At 43.6% G+C, this 18,200-nt stretch overlaps 1 protein-coding gene across 3 annotated transcripts in view; it reads right to left on the reverse strand.

The window, feature by feature from the left end:
* The window catches only part of Prkn (parkin RBR E3 ubiquitin protein ligase), a 1,191,501-nt gene that overhangs the window by 590,327 nt on the left and 582,974 nt on the right, over positions 1-18,200 (reverse strand). For all 3 annotated transcript variants that reach the window (XM_059272846.1, XM_059272847.1, XM_059272845.1), the window contains exon 5: positions 8,825-8,908. In XM_059272846.1, the coding sequence (XP_059128829.1) occupies positions 8,825-8,908 (84 nt within the window). The remainder of the gene's footprint in view (positions 1-8,824; positions 8,909-18,200) is intronic.

The following is an 18,200-nucleotide window of genomic DNA, read 5'->3' on the forward strand; positions in this document are numbered from 1 at the left end:
CTCTTGGTTCCTTATGCTGTCACTATTCCAGCTCACCTGCTTGCTCTGCCTTTGAAATCATCCAAACTTCAATGGGGTGAGATTCCATGACATAAAAATCCTCTAGTGAAAGCCCCCAACTAAGCAGGAGGAGTCAGAGGAGACACACAAGGAGGAATTATGTAGATGTAACCGTCTTTTTAAAAAAGAAACACAGAGCCGATTCAGAGATGAAAGCCAAGAGGTCAGAGCAACAGCTAAAAGCTGAGATTAAAAATCTTACCCTTCACTGCCGCTGCTGTCCTACCTCTCCCCTAGAGACCTACTTCCTGTGTGTTTGTGCTTTTTATTGACTTTCTGTTCTGCCTTCTCATTGGTTGTAAACCCAACCACATGACCTCCTCGTCACTGCCCGTCTGTACAGACCTCCAGGTCTTCTATGGTTGGTATTGAGATTAAAGGTGTGTGTCTCCACGCTGGCTGTATCCTTGAACACACAGAGATCTGCCTAGCTCTGCCTCCCAAGAGCTGGGATTAAAGGTGTGTACCACTACCGCCCAGTTTCTGCTATGGCTTGCTATTAGCTCTGACCCCCAGGCAACTTTATTTATTAACATACAAATAAAATCACATTTCAGTACTATTAAAATATCACCATAGAATTTCACTCTGGGTATTTCCTCGTCACACCCAGGGCTGTGGTCCCCATCTGCAGCTGTAGCCAGATTCTCCCCTACTGACCAGACACCTCAACTCTGGCCAGTCCTGCTGGGCCAACATGACAGAGTGTGGGCTGAGTCCTCTACCATCTTGTTTTCGGAACGTCCTGTGCAACCCCCAGGTCATCGGCAAACCCCAGGTCATCGGCAGTGTGCAGCAGCACAGCAGGGCACATAGGGTTGGTTTTCCACCAGACAGCAGCGGTCAATGGAAATCCTCACACTGAATGATTCCAAACTTTCCATCCCTGTCGGCCTCAGTTCTTGTATCTGATGAATGTGCTCTTCTTGCCCACCCATCCAAGCGGAAACTCCCTATTCATCCCCCAGTTCTGCCTCCCCTAGGACACGTCTTTGATTGCCTGTTAAGGGATTTTCCCTTCGACTTTCTCACTACTTTGTGCTTCCCTGGCACTTAGGCTGCACTACTGTGCTGACCTCTGCTCTGTCCACATGGAGAAGTCCTTTGGGCTCAGCCCCATGCTCGGCCTCAGCAACAATTAACTGTCTTTGGCCTGGATGTAGGTCACAACACAACTAACCGTCTTTGGCTTGGATGTCTGGGGCACACTGGATTTCAGCCAGGAAAGCAGTATGTGAGATTCTCATTTCCATCCCCAGCCTGGCACAGAAAAGACATTTATGCTCACTCAGTCTTTTCCTTGCTCTGCCAATTTGGAGTGCTGTCCTTTCCATGCAGAACCTTCTCCAAGGCCAGCGTCTTGGCTGCTAGAGGGAGCACAGTAACTAACAATTAAACGTGCTACAGTGGTAGCTATATTTTTTTCGATGGAAAGACTCAGATTTTACAAATTACATTTTTCTTGTTTCAATCTTTAAGCAAAAAATGTTTTCGCCTAAAGAAAACACTCCTGAAAGATCTCTTTGGGGCTTCTTTCCCCAAACTATAAGCATCAAAGACCATGGTCATTGCCTATTCCAGGGCACTCAGAGGCTGTGACGATCTCATGAACCATTAGAAGTCGATGTGTTGCCCATGTGTGGGTCACAAACACATGAAATCTATTCGAATTTGGTCATCCATATAATCACACTTCCCATTTTAAATCTTCCATTTGGAAAACTGGCTTTAAGTAAAAAAAAAAAAAATCGGTAAATATTTTTAAAAATAAATTTACTCAGGTCCCCTGATAACTTTTTGAGAGCTAGTTTGACCCTAGTAAGAGAGATGAGGGTCCCTTAATGACCGCCATCAAGGCATGATGAAGTGCGGGCCTCCCCCAGCCATCCGTCACCAGCCTGGAGGATCAGAAGGGCGATTTCCCGGCCCTGAAGCAGGCCTCTTTCCCCTGCCCCATTACTCTCACATCTTCCTCCTATTCTTCCCACTCCATTAGCCTCCTGCGTATCTGCACTGAGGCGATCTCCGAGAGACCTCCCATCTCTGGTCCCTGACACTCTCATTTCTGTCTAATCTGCCAGCCCATCTGAGGTATTCAGTGCTGTTTACAGGGACGTGGGATCCGGCTTCCCTCCCAGTCTCAGAATTCCAATTACAATTATTTTGAAAATATTTTTCAAACTTCTGCCACTTTTGAGGTAAATAAACATATCTTCCTGATCTAAAACCTACTGATTCAGAGGCATACCTTTCACTGGTTAATCATGATGAATTCCTTGGATAATTCTTTGTTGTCTAAGATATAATCAAGTTGTATCTTTCTTTCCCCCACTGGCATGTCTAGTTTTAGAATCATTAATGGAAAATTTCAAAGCATCTGGAATTAATGATTTAAAAGTTCTCACATTTAAACTCACATTTAAACACTATGCTGGCTGGTTTTTATGTCAACTTGACACAAGGTAGGGTCATCTGAGAGGAAGTAATCTTAATTGAGAAAATGCCTCCATAAAATTGGGCTCTAGGCAAGTCTGTGGGGGCATTTTCTCAATTGATGATTGACGTTGAGAGGGTCTAGCCCATTGTGGGTGGGGCCACCTTTGGGCAGGTGGTCTTGAGGTGTATAAGAAAATAAACTGAGCAAGCCAGGAGAAATGAGCCTGTAAGCAGCACTCCTCCATGGCCTCTGTCTCAGTTCCTGTCTTGCGTTCTTGTCTGACTTCCCTCACTGGTGGACTGTTACCTGGAAATGTAAGAGGAAATAAACCCTTTTCTCCCCAGGTTAGGTTTGGTCATGGTTGTTTTGATCACAATAGAAACCCCAGTTGAGACAAATACTGCAGTGGTAACATGGACACATTATTCCTATTGTATCCAAAGTAGGGCATAAAACACAGGGCGGAGACTCAGGAAACAACTTGGGGTTCACATGGACTAGGGAATTCCTGGAATGAGCGGTGAAGAGTTGTTTGTTTTTTCCAATACCTAAGCATTATGGGATCGTTACATTGCTCAACCGCTGATATAAGAGAACTCATCCATGCTCAAGCAGTATGAGCTGGAGTCACACTGCACATGGAGGTGCTTGGCTACAGGAGTGCGACCCTGTTACCAGGTCTCCTAAAGATTAGTTCTTCTCACACCAAGAATCTTTATGACTCCATAGAGGAGATGGCCGTTGATTTATTTTACCATTACATCACAAAACAGCTCAGATGAAAATATGGGTTATGTCACAGAGAAAGAAAAGCTGTGTTGTGTGAAGTCGAGGCCTCACACACTCCTAAAAACAGATTTTTACAGGTACTGACATTTCTCGTGCACCTTTAAAAACTGTACCTCTGAGTGAAATGGGGGAAGTGAGGAGTGGCGATGAACAAAATGAATTATATGAATGTATGAAATTCTCAAAAAATATTACACTAAAAACAATACTTCCTAGATTAGTACATCTTCATATATCAACAAAAATTTGGTGTTTATTCATTTGCTAAATGTTATCCAGTTCCATCATAATAAAAATAACTCAACAACTCAGAAAAGGACAGGAAACTTTTTCTTGTCAAGCCCTCAAAACTTGGTTTAGATAGCAGCTGTCCTTGGGTCTGAATACTTGATTGGTTTTTGAAAAATGCCCTTAGGAGTTTCTAGTTTGTCAACCAAATAGCATGTCAGACAACAGAGAACATTTTGTCACGCTCAGACACCATTCAATCATAATCGGAGTTTGACTTCAAAGCTTTCACAATTCAATTTTATTTAGAATTAAGAAAATATGACTGAGGAGAACAGTGTAAGGGCAGAGCAAGCATTTGTCTTTTGTGGAACCACAGGGCAGAACAAAAGGGGGTGAATGGGTTCATTCCTCATTTGCCTCTGCGTTCACTGGCCACCCTCCACATGTAGGTGACCCACAGTCCCCTGACAGTGCTGGAGCCCTGGGAAGACACTCAGACTGATGTGGGAGCATATATCTGGGTCAATGGGGTCCCTTCACAGTGCAGATACTATGAGCAATACAAGAACAAAAAGTCCACAGCTCACGTGTTGCACAAATTCAGACCACCATTTGTGACAATCTGGGGAATCATTAGAAAACCTGCACCTTTCATCAAAAAACAAAACAAAACAAAACAAAAACAAAAACCTAGCTTTTCATTACTTTTAGATCCTAGAAAAATAAGACTATATAGTTGGTACAAGATAAATTCCCTGTCTCATTGCTTGAGGATCTAATGAAGCCCGAACAATCTCAGATTCTTTAGAGGATAGCAATGTGATCAAGTTAAACATCAATTGCACACTTTTGGAAAGGAAATATGTTAGTGACTTATAAATCAAACTGCTCGGCATTAGGAAGCTCTTCCTTACTATGCACTTTGTGTTGGCATTTCCCAAGAAGATGAAATCAGAGACACTGACTAGGGAGAGACATTCACTTCTCCTCAAACCAGCACTCCAGCACATATACTGAGCCCAATGGTGTGTGTGTGTCTCTGTGTGTGTGTGTCTGTGTGTGTGTGCAAGAAATAAACTGCATTTGAATTAAGATTAAAAACTCTCTTATGCAAGTTTAATAATTATTGATTATAGTCAGGGCATAGTTTTAAGTATCATTTATCATGTGACATAAATCTCCTAAGTATTTTTAGGGCTCCTCTACTTTTTGATAAGAAAAAAAAATGTATGACCTAAGACAATTTAACTCCTATCGATATCACTTGATCAGAATGGAACTATGTAATTTGACACAGACTTTCAAGGAACTATTACTTTGTATAAATATAAAATTGATGTATGTTCTTTGTTTCTGAGTAGTGAGATTAACATCCCTCAAAGAATCTTTTTTAAATTACTTCTTTTACTTTTGAGATTATAATTCCATCATTTTCCCCTTTCCTTCAAAGCCTCCCATCCATCCCTCCTTGTTCTCTTTTAAATTCATAGCCTCTTTTTCTATTAATTGTTGTTAAATACATACATATATATTTGAATAATGACCTTGGTCATTTGTTGCTTTTTTTAAAAAGATTTGTTTATTTATTATGTATACAATGTTCTGTTTTTATGTATCCCTGCAGGCCAGAAGAGGGAGCCAGATCTCAATACAGATGGTAGTGAGCCACCATGTGGGTGCTGGAAATTGAACTCAGGACCTCTGGAAGAACAGCCAGTGTTCTTAACCTCTGAGCCATCTCTCCAGCTCCTGTTGCTTTAAAGAGATAATTCATTTCACCTGAAGAGATGCTCATCCCCGAGCCCTGACGCCCAGCTGACAGGTGTGAAGGGAGAGGAGACACCCTCCCAGCTGCCTGAGAATTGACTCATGTACACAGACATACCACTGAGGTCATGGGTTTCGGCAGGGAAATGTTTGATAGTAGGACTTCATGCCTCCAGGAGGCTTGGAATACAGACATGCCTTGATATTAGGCCCTCTGGGTTCTCCTTAGCCTATGTGTGTGTAAATGAGATAAAAATGTGTTCTCTAACATACAGACAGATACAGTATGGACATGATCTCAGATGTTAAGGCTATTGAAGAAGGCAAAATGTAAAAGAAAGTTCGCATAGCAAGTGTGAAGTCTTCTGTCTTATCCAAAGTTGAATTGATTTCACTAGTGCAGAAACTTCTAATTGGTTGTGTCCCCTTTCAATCTCAAACATATTCCCTGTGAGCTGATCATTTAGGAAAGGCTAAGGTGTGTTTCAAAATGAATGCCATGCTCCTTCATAAAATAACAGTGATTACCATGCGTCTGAACCAGTTCAGAGTGCCCTGTCTACAGTGAGTTAAGGTGAACTGTATTTTTATGTGCTGTTTCCTCTGTGTGCGTGCATGTGGATTCAGAGGACATGTGGGTTTCAGTGTCTTTCTTCAGATACTGTCCATATCTTTTGCTCCATGACAGGGCTTCTCACTGAACCTATGATTCACCCAAGGAGGCAGCTAGCTGGCCAGAGAGCCTCAGAAATCTACCTTTCCCAGCCTCCCCCACACTGGCCATTACAAGTATGTGGCACCACACCTGGCTTTTTCAAAATGTGCATTCTGTGGCTCAAGCTCAGATCCTTCTGTTTGTAGTCCAAGCATTTTACCTGCTGAACCATCCCCTCAGTCCCTGTATTTATTATCTCAATAACTAAGGATAAATCTTGATGCTACTGAAAATGATCTAGTTAGGCTATATTTAAATATGTAAATAATAATTAAGAATAGGTTAGGAACTCTGCTCTTTTGAATTTTAAATAGATAGAGAGAATCCAAGATGTCATATACAAGAGATAAGATAGTTGATATATATATCTTTTCATCTACCTGTTTGTTTATCACTCCATCTGTTGATCATATATATATATGAACACACATATCACAGTTATATAATCACATCTATTATTATATATAGCATAATTATACATATTCATACACATGCATATAATTACACTGAAGAATTCTGCTCTATAAAACAATACACTTTAATTTTACACCAGCGGGAGGCTCACAAGGTTGCATCATGATTTGACATTTGTGATTGACATGTAGGTCATTATTTTTCTTAAGATTTCTCTCTCTGGCATTTGCATTCATAAAGAGTCTGACTGTGGTCCCCAGCCCCAGTGTGAGGGAGAAGTTTTGTCTACGGGCTGCTTCCTGCTCTCAGGATCTCTGTGATTACCTAGCAGACTGCGAGAGCAGGCCTATCTAATGATTGAGCTCAAACACTGTACCTGTTACTGTTGACAGACTTTGCTCCTTAGAGAAGATAGGAGCTGCCAACCGGCTGTGACAGTTTGTGAACTAACACTGACGTTTGTGTTGGCGCCATGACAGTGTCTACAGCTCCAGAAATGCATACAGCCAGAGTAGGACCGGCCTGAGGTTTTTGAGAATTGGAAGTACAATATACAAATGATAAACACGGGAACAACAACATTTCAAAGACAACTCTGGAGCCCAGTGTCTCCGAGAAGCACCCCCGCCATCTGAAGTGTGTGTCCTGAAGAGGGAGCGGTACCCGGAACAGAGAATAGTGTCCGTCCTAGAGCCCATCAGCCATTTTAAGTTTTCTAACTTCCCACCATTTCAGAAAACAGCAAGGTGAGAGAGATGAGGCAAAAGATGAATGTCTGACAGCTCTGGAATGGAAACAGAACTACAGGCGCTGGAGGAAAGACCAGCATTGTGTCTCATTTTCCTTTTGCTAGGCTCGAACCGGATCTTCTTAGACTTTTCTTTAATCACATCTGAATGTCACTGCAGGACATTTCAATGTGACTTTTGAACTACACACTTGGGTCTGAGTCATTGCTTTCCAGCAGGTAGATCCTAGACTGCTCGGGATCTTCCAGGCGGTAAGTGCCTGTTGCATGGTAATCAGGTTTGCAGCTGGCAGTCTCTGGGAAGTAAGGGTTTCCTGAACCATCTCACCCAGTGGAAGAGGCTGCAGGAAACTCAATTTAGAATTGGATGGTCTGAACCTCAGGAGAAACATGGGCTTGCAAATGGTATCTGAGGGGAGGGCAGTACTGGGAAGTGAGCTCTCAACCTGAGTGAGTGTGTGTGTGTGTGTGTGTAGTGTGTGTGTGTGTAATGTGTGTGTGTATGTGGGTATATGTGTGTGTGTATGTGGGTATGTGTGTATATGTGTGTGTGTATGTGTGTGTGTGTACTGTGTGTGTGTAATGTGTGTGTGTATGTGTGTGTGTATGTGTGTGTGTGTGTATGTGGGTATGTGTGTGTGTGTGTGTGTGTATGTGGGTATGTGTGTGTGTGTGTATGTGGGTATGTGTGTGTGTAGTGTGTGTATGTATGTGTGTGTGTATGTATGTGTAGTGTGTGTGTGTGTGTGTGTGTGTGTGTGTGTAGTGTACATGTTCATGTATGTGGGCATGCATGAGAATAGGCTCATGTGAATGTATATACATCGGGAGGCCAGAGATTAACCTGGTGTCACCCTCAAATAACTCTTTACCCCAGGTTTTGAAATAAGGTCTCCCTAATGCTGGAGAGTACTCACTCAGGTAGAGTGACCTGCCTGTGTTTGCCTCCACAGTGCTGTATTACAGACACACGCCATGCACTGTGCCTGTCCTTTTACATGAGTGTGTGGGATTGAACTCAGGTCTCCTTGCCTTCATAGCAAGCACTTTTCCAACTGAGCCATCTCCCCAGACCTCCTAAACCCTTTCAGGGCACAGAAACATCTACTGGTTGTTATGGTTTGAGAGTAGAGGGAAAATGATTCCTTCTTCTTTTTGAGATTATAATGACAACGCTCCCTTTCCTCTCTTCAAACTCTCCCATACAACCCTCCCAACTCCGCTTCAAATTCATGGCCTTTTTTTTCCCCAATCGTTATGGCGTGCATATATCTATATGTATAGACACATATATTCCTAAATATAACCTGCTCTGTCCTTATAATGTTACTTGCATGTATGCTTCCAGGCTGAACATTTGGCACTGGACAACCAATTGGTGTGCTCATCCCAGTGGAAGACCACCTCTCCCACTCCAAGATTTCCTGTTGCCTTTATATGTCACCAGAGGTGGCTGCTACTAGGGAAATAACGCTGAAGTAATAACACAGGGAGAGTTTTGGTGAATGTGGTTAACACATTTCGATATTGGCATACTTCCGATAGGACCACCAGCTGAGAAGAAATCAGATGACGCCTTAGGCCTCTATCCTAATCTCCTAGTAAACCCTGAGGATGCAGTTATACTCTAACTCACGAGTAATTAATTTAGTCAGACACTTACTGCTCTGGTTCCAGGGCAGCCTGGAGATTGGCACTCGCCACTCATCCGGTTTGGAATTAAGACATCTTCCCAGCAAGATGGACCCTTTGGGAAAAAACGAAAAACAAAAGCAAATGAAACCATCATATCCTTGTGTACAATAGAAATGCAAATGCTCTTCCTCAGACAATCTTGAAGCCTTTTCATTGGAATCATGGGATGACAGTGAAATGATGTGTATTATTACAATGATCCATATAGTGTGGCCAACAGACATGGTGGGGACTTTTCCAGATGTTCGTGTGGGCTCTGTTGGGTCAAAAGTGTCCTTATAAATATACAAGAATAAATTGGTATTTGGCTCAAACAGGTTCCTTTCTCACTCCTTTGAGTCCCTGGCTCTACTTACATGTTGCTGTACAGAAGGCCATTCCAGAGCTGGGCTAACACTCTGCAGCTAGTCTACCCACCTTCCTTTATTCTATGGCAGGTATGTGTCACTCCCCAACAAGGGGCATGATGACTGATGACGTGGGTGTCCATGCCCTCACTGGACGTGGGTTTTGCTGGGGAAGACCTGGTCTACTAACATCACACAGCATCCCAGTACATAGAGGGGCCTGACACTGGACACACTATTCTATTAACCAAGAAACGAAATTTCAAATAACACTCAGAGCCCTTTAATTAAATTTGCAAAGAACACTGAAAATACCAGCGCTGATCCATGGACTCTTTGGGGGCAGCATTTCCACAATATGTATATGTCTTTGCCTGTTGCTGTGACTATTTGCATTTCAGTAAGTCTGATTCCCAGAAGAGCACCATGTGTGACAGGAAGACATGACCTCCTAATGACACCCAACGCCTCATGTCATGTGTACATGGAAACTTCTGGGTGCCAGGCATGTGTTGTGCTTGTAAAGGGTATGTATCCCCACCATATCATCAGTAGGAAATATCCATGTTTGCTTGCTTTTAAAATGGTGCTCGAACATTTTAAGGTTACAATCAATCTGACTCCATATAATTTTAGGGCCCCTCCATGCAGGGGTGGCCACTATGCTGTCTGATTGGATCTCAAGGTCCTGCTACCTGATCACATGTCCGACTCCTCCTTCCCACATGCATTCTTTTCTGTTTCTCATGTGCTTTTTTGGACTTCTCTACCTGAGCCAAAGAGGTTTTATTTGTGTGTGTGTGTGTGTGTGTGTGTGTGTGTGTGTGTGTGTGTGTGTGTGTCTGTGTGACTATTAATACAAGCCTCACTTTATCAAAAGTATCCAGCAGAAAAACCAAAAGTCTACACAGGCCCCAAGCACCCAGACCAGAAAGAGCATGACACATTTTATTCACAGATGTTTTAAAGACAGCACTAACCAACTGGAAAGAACCCAGATCACCACAGAGCTGCACAGCTACCTGCAGCTACAGCAAAAAGTTCCACTGACTCCTAGCTCTGCATCACAAACCCGTGTTAGAGCAGGAGGGCAAATGTTAAAGAGTTGTGAAAGGACAATGATGAGGGAGAACAGCTCAAGCCATGTCCCTCCAGATAGCGGTCTCCTCTTCACTGACAACAGTGCCTGTATTTTAACGAACTGATTTTTCCCAAGTTCACTCCAATTTTAAATATTGACATTTAAATAAAAATATTCATGGGGATTACGTGCAAAGGGGGGCAGTGTTGAATACTAGTCTGGAGAATGCCTGCTCCCACTGTCCTGGGAACACACACACTCACACACACACTCACACACACACTCACACACACACACACACACACACTCACGCACACACGTTGCCTCTGAGCTATCACTTGGTATCAGCTTAGAATCTAGCTGTGCATTAACACATGAAATCAATGAGACTTGAGACAGTAGAAATTGCTGATTCTTTTCTGGAAATGCTCAGTAGACAGCAAAGGGTAACTCATACCTTGTAGGGCCATAAGGGGACTGAGAGCTGAAAAAAACAATTCAAAAGAGAGGAGAGAGGGGGCAGAGGGAACCTATAGCCACAGAATTTCATAAACAGAAGATCCTAAAACATATCAAGAAAATGGCCAGCTTACTTGCCTCAAAACAAAAATCAACACAAAATCCTAAAGTTCTAGCAATTCCTTCAAAGATTTGAGAGTCCTTCTAACCTATAATCACATCAGTCAGGCAGAGGAATGTTAAGAAGTACCCTGGGGACCTGAGCGGTGGAAGGGGGCTCAGGGGAATGATAGCTCACAGACAGCAGGAGGCTGGGGGTGCTGGTTTCACAACCTGTGACTGGGAGAGAAGCTGAGGGTGGGCAGTGTTTCTGTAAGTACGACAGGAAGGACAGTGGACAAAGGACACAGGGTGGGTAGAGTTTCTAGCACAGGTGGTCTGACAGCCAGTGGCCTGGAGCCAGGTGGGAGAACATTTGGACAAAGGAGCAATGGATGCAGAGTCATCATTTACACCGCAGGAAGTAGATCAGTCACCGCGGGCCAGCCTAAGGACTATTTCAGTGCCAGCAATCGGCCTTGAGCAACACAGATAATTTACAGCAGAAACTAGTGAACATGTGAAGGTGTACAAGGAGCCAGAGCCCCTGCCTAGAGCCTGCACAAGCCTGGCCTTTCTTCACCAGTGTACGAACATACACATATGCACCCACATTCACCCACATGCACACACACACACACACACACACACACACACGCCATAGCACAGACACCACATGCTCATCCCATATATAAGCACACAGACATATGTGCACACACCACACACACACACAATCCTACAGAAAAACAGAGAACGTGTAGAAGGCTGAGCTCCACCTGTAAGGCACTGCCATTCTATAGCAGCTAAGTAACCTAGATTTCAAAGGGGCCTGGAATTTGAACCCTTATGTCATTAGTCCACAAGCCACTGCTGAGCTGGACAAGATGTGCAGAGAGCAGGCCTGGAGCTACTGTTGTTAGGAAGGCTTGCTTTCAGTGTTGGCTTTTCGAGACAGGGTTTCACTGTATAGCCCTTGCTGTTTGGAACTCACTCTGTAGCCCAGGCTGGCCTTGAGCTCAGAGATCCACCTGCCTCTGCCTCCCAAGTGTTAGGATTAGAGGCATGTGCCACCATTGCCAGGCTTCAGTGGCTTTTTGTTGGCATTTGGGAACTTGGAATTCCGAGAAGTGTCTCCGTGGTTCCCTCTCTGATGTGGGTGGTTCATCCCACCCACTATCTCCTTCCCCTCAGCGAGTCTAGACTTCTGCTAAGCCCTAGGCAGGAATGCCTGCATGACCAGCTCCCACTAGCTCCCACCAGCTCCCAGAGGGCTCTACCCCTCTCCCCTTGTACCTCTCTCTACTGGTTTTACTACAATGAATCTCAACCCTATCCATTCCTTTGGGCCTTCTGGCGGTGGCCATTAGGACACAGTGTTACACAATTTGTCACCAAGACAATGATCTTCAGCCACTCAAGGGGGTCACTGCTCATCCTTAAGTCCAAGTGTAAACATTCCTTTGAGGCTCAGTTTTAGAGTCACACTAGTGAAAAAACGCAGAATTTTAATTACAATTATAGAACTAAATGTATATTACTCAGGTCAAACACTGTGGAAGCAAACATGGGGAGGTGAAAGTGGAACCAGAGGGAGGGGGGAGTGGAGGCATTCTTTTCCAAGTGTTCATCCTTACTGGAAGGCCATCTGCATGTCTGAGTTTTGTGTATATGCATGGTGTCTTGATAGAACTACAAACACTTGGATTATAAGAGGAGAGCTATGTTACTTAGGACTCGAATCACACTCATTAGTAGTCCCTTGGTGTCGTTTGAAGTGAGGAGTTCACTGTGACAAACACTATCATTCATGCTCAGTGTGCATTGTTCTTGCATACTCAGAAGGACCTGGGCATCTTGATCATTGGTGCATCACTACTGGCTATGAGCAGTGGTTATATCACACTCATCTCCACCTTCAGCAACTCGGAAAAGGCCAATCAAATCTGAACAATGTAACATAACTTACAAGCCACTTTTTAAACCAGAGTCATCCTTTGCACCCCCATCTACTAGTCTTTCCTTGGTTTGACTCTGAATGTTTCCCCAAAGCTTGTCTAGTCATTTTGAAACCATCCAGGGTCTACAGGGGTCTCATGCCTTTTTTCAGTCTTTGAGATCACTGAGTGTTCTGACAGCAGCAGCATCAACTCTTCTTTCGGTCCAGGCACAAAGGTCACCTCTCCCAAGGACAAAAGAGCTCTCCAGCCTGGTGTTTGCTGAGGGTTGGCTTCCATGGCAGGTGGCAAGTCCCACTGAGCTGGTGGAGACTCTGAAAACTGTGGGTTTAAAAGTCATCCATTTTGCCAGGGCTAGCAGGGAGATAAGTGGGAGGCAGTGGTTCTCTGGAACAGTATAGAAGCATCTTACACCTTATGAGGCAGGAAAAGAAAATTGTACCTTGATGTCAACTGCAAAGAGACATGGATAACCCAAAGCAGGGTTACATATGCTGCTAAGATTAACAGTTTCTGCCCCAAAAGTCTAGATGTAAGAGCAACATCTTGTGTCGTAGGTTGAAAGAAAATGGCCCCCAGAGGGAGTGGCACTATTAGGATGTATGGCCTTATTGGAGTAGGTGTGGTCATGTTGGAGGAAGTGTGTCACTGTGGGAGTGGGCTTTGAGTTATCATATATGCTCAAGCCATGCCAAGTGAGACAGACCGCTTCCTGTTTTCTGTGCAAAATGTAGAACTCTCAGCTACCTCTCTAGCACCATGCCTGTCTGCATGCTGCCATGTTTCACTATGATGATAATGGAGTGAATCTCTGAACTGTAAGGCACTCGATTAAATGTTTTTCTTTCTATGAGCTGCAATGGTCATGGTGTCTCAATAGCAATAGGAATCCTAAGACACTGTGCATGTCACAGAATTAATTTTTGATATCTTAATTTTTAATGCTCAAACATTAATCAAATCCCCACAGCAGTCTGAGAGGTAAAGAATTACCTGTATTATACAAATGGATGCTGCACATGGTCATATGGAAAATGCATTGTTATATCCATTATGACTTCAAACCATAGCATAATGATGTAAGTAATAAAAATGATGCAGAATTCTGTTGAACATAGGAATAAACACAAGGTAGATGTGAATTTGTTCACAATACCTACACCACCAGGATACAGGCTCTCCTTCAGAAGAGGCTCAGTACATCATGCCATCCCACAGCAGATTTAACTTTAACTTTGCCTTGTTCTGTGTTTAGAAACATTATTTTATTTTTGGAAGTTAAAATCCCTTCTCTTTCCTTCCTCCTATCTCTTTCCATGTACTTACCATCACCCTCTCTCAAATCCATGACCTGTTTCTTCAATTTAAATTTAGAACATTTTTTAATTGACCCTGCATACTTCTTCAACAGATACATGGCAACTGTGTGCCAAATAATTATTTTCTACAATGGAAAGAAAGGTCTTTAAAAGATGAAAGACTTCAAGTGAAGTGTTGGTATATGAGAACTAAAGGTTTGTGGGAACCAGTGTGTATAATGTGAGGTATATGTCATCGCTTAACAAAGAATCACTTGACTGTTTTTTGGAAATTGCACCCCTCTCTCTCTCTCTGACTCTGTCTCTCTCCCCCCCTTTTCTTCCCTCCTTCCCTCTGGTGCTCTCTCATCTCAATAAGAGAACTACAGGAATTACTGCTATAGCTTGGATCTGAAGCATCCCCCTAAGGCCCACGTATTGAAGGCTTAGTCCACAGGTTGAGGCTGTTGAGAGGTGATGGAAATGCCAAGAGGTGGGGATCAGGCAGGAGGTCTTCTGGTCATTAGGGGAAAAACCTTCAAGGAGACTATGTGACATCACCTCCTTTCTTTTTCCTATGCCTGGTCATGAGGTGACAGACCTTTGGAATGAGACCTGCAACCCTATGAGCCCCATTTTTCCTGATAAGCTGATCATCTGGGGTGTTTGTCACAGTGACTGACTGACGTAGAGCTGACTCTCTCATGGCTACCACAGCAAGGTGAGCCAACCAGCAGCCTCATGGTCAATTCAGATCAGTACCATTTATATAAAGTTCCTGTGCCGAGAAATGTCTTCACATTTTTAATTATTGAAAAGCATAAGAAAGAATATAATATCACAAGGCACATGAAAATCATGTAAAGTTCAGATGGTAGTGTCTACAGCTAAAGGTCATTAGCCCATGGCCTCAGGTGGGCATGGCACAAAGCCCACGTTTCCTGTCAGTGCCTCCACGGGAAATGATAGTGCATAAGATTACAACAAAAAGTGTTCCTCCATTTCTACATGGTGGCATATATTTTGCTATCACATAATCTTATGAGTATGGATGAGTGGCTGTGGCCTAGATCTCAAGGGAGAAGTCACCGCAATTAAAAGCTTAAAGCTGTTTTCCTGGGCAATCTGAGATGGTGTTGAAGGGAAACAGTAATTGGAAGCAGTGGTTCCTCCAGCTTGTGGAAATAGTAACTAGAGAACACATTCAAGGAACTGGCCTGAGCCATCAAAACCCCACAGAAAAGCATGACGGGAATGTTAAACACATCTTTTAAGTGTGTGTTAGTATGTGTGGGCAGATGCTTGTGCACAGGCATACACATGTGTGTAGAGTGCAGAGGTCAACTTCCCATGCTGCTCAGGAGCTGTTTGCCTTGTTTTGTGAGACAGGGTCTCTCATTGGTCTAGAGCTTACCAATTTGGCTAGGCTCACCTGTACCAGGCCTTTTCTCTTGGGCCACCAACCAGCTCCCAAATCATGACACATAGACTGATAGTTTTGAATGCTCGGCCTTGCTTAGGCACGTCTCTAGCCAGTTTTTCGAACTTAATTAACCTGTTTCTCTTTATCTCCCTTCTGCCTCCGGGCTTTTTACCTTTTCTTCCTTTCTTGCTGTCTCTATGTCAAGCTGGCTGACGGCTGCCTGGCTTCTGTCCCCAGGCCTGTCCCCCCTTCTCTCCTTCTGTCGTTCTTTTCTTCTCTCCTCTCTCGAGGCCAGATTTCTGCTCTTATTTATTCTCTCTGCCTGCCAGCTCTGCCTATCCTTTCTCTGCTTAGCTATTGGCCATTCAGCTCTTTATTAGATCAATCGGGTGCCTTAGGCAGGCAAGGTGAAATGGATGTAACACATTTCTACATAATTAAACACACTTGCAGCATAAACACCTTTACACAGTTAAATAGTTCGAATCATAAACAAATGTAACACATCTTTGCCTAGTCAAAATAATATTCTCCTCCACAACACTCACCAGTGATCCTGAGAGACCCCACCATCTCCATCCCTCCCCGCAAATGCTGGGACGACACAGGGGCCACTGTGCCTGTGTTTTCCACGGCTTCTTGAGGTAAAACTCAGGTCCTCATGCCTGTGTGGCAAGCACCTGACACACCGTCTCACCAGCCCTGACTAAAGACACCTGCGGGATGCATCAGAAAAATGATCCCGAGGAGAAGAGAGCAGAACAAAACCTGCAAAGTGTGAAGTTTCAGAGTTATTGTTAAAAGTTACAGAACTAATCCAAAAGCCATTCTGACTAGGTTTTTCAATGCCCAACCAAGGGGAAAACGGAAGCATTTAGCTGGCTATTTTATATTCGACTATCATCCTGACAAAATCCAGCGACGCCCAAAGAAGACTGTTCCTGAATGACTTAAAGGAACACCATTGTGTACCCCTTCTTGTGTGGTACCTGCCTTGCTGCTGAAAGTAAATCATCAGCCCCACTCTTTGAAATGGCACTATGAAGCCTAGCTGCTCACGGCCCTCTGCGTGATTCTCACAGTAATTTTACTTAACTGTACTTTAGCAGCTATCTCATGTCACGATCAAATGTGCTGCATTTAAAATATAATTAAACTTAATTTGAAGTACAATGAGACCAAGGGGACTAAAATAAATGTGATATTCAAACGTGGTGCTCAGCACTGTGGGGCCGTCTTTACAGCAGCTGCACTTGGAGGACCAGGTCCTTCCTTTATCCCTGTGTCTCCATCTGCCGCAGAGTGCTGAGAAGGAGGCCCCCTGAAGCCCACAGATCTGCTGCTCCTCTCTACCCGTATGCCTGGACTGAGGCCACTGACCCATTCCAAGCTTAACTCTCGACGTCCGAGAGGCGATGAGGTGAAGGCCGCCTTCAAGCAGAGCGGCAGGGGTGCCAGCAACAGATGATAGCTTCGCACAGCCTGGTACTCGCTGGCTTTTAAAAAATGGCAACTGTTGTATTATTTCTTAGTTCTCAAAATAGAACTTCCTGAGAATTTATTTATTTATTTATTTATTTACATTTTTAGCAATAGCTGAGCTCCAAGAGGTTAATTCCAAGGGGACTGACTGAACTCCACTGGGTAATTTTTAATTCTTTCCTGTGTCTCCCCTTCTTTATGGCTCCACCACTCCTGGTGATCAGGGCATGAGCTGTAGTGGGTGGCATGGAACTCTGCTAAAACACAGGCCTCTATCTGTCACACAGTGTTGTTCTTCTGGTCCCTCTTCCTCCAGCAAATGTAAAGATGCCCTGCTTCAGACAGAGCATAAGGTTGCAGTTACAGCAAAGCCTGGCAAACACAATGAGTTAGTGGGGGGTGGGGGTGAAGGAGAAAGTTCTGGGAACAAAAATAGTACTAAACTCACCAGATATTTATTGAGTAGATTTTAAACCTATATGTACACAGAGACAGAAAGATATGCACGAGCACGTGTGTGCGTGTGCACACACACACACAGAGCATCCAATTTTTGTACCTATATTTATAAAAAATAAGAGTTATCTTTCTTACAAATTCCATGGAGTAACACAAAGTTGGTATAATTGAAATAAATATGCTCATTCAAATGTATATTTTAATGCCTATATCACATACAGGTAAGATATAAAGCAACTGTACCCACACACATGCACGGACACACATACATATATGCACATACACATGTGCACATAAATGGTGAGAATGAGAACTGATATCACTGTTATATGTACTAATTACAGGTCAAATAGGACTCAACTACCCAGTTCCTAAGTGTTTGCTCATAACAGATAAAAACATACCCATGAGTTAAATGTGAATATTCTCAAGTTTATTCATAGTGGTCCTAAACTGGAACACCCCACCCCCACCAATATCCACTAGAACATGCATAGACATAATGTGGTGTTGGCAGAATTAATTTACCTCTAGCTGTAACTCCAAGGGTGTCATCTCTGTGTTGCCTATTGGCTGGAAGCACCCCACAGTCCCTGGCTTTGCTAGGACCCTCAACTAGGCAAAGCTTCCTTCATCAAGCCAGAGAGGCTGGCTGCCTTGTCTCCCTAATGCAGTCTCCTGTCATGTGGTCAAGGAAAGTCTCAGACAACAGTGAGGGACTCCATGATGCCTCACCACTTA

Source organism: Peromyscus eremicus, chromosome 8b (assembly GCF_949786415.1).
Source record: "Peromyscus eremicus chromosome 8b, PerEre_H2_v1, whole genome shotgun sequence".
Classification (NCBI taxonomy): Eukaryota; Metazoa; Chordata; class Mammalia; order Rodentia; family Cricetidae; genus Peromyscus; species Peromyscus eremicus.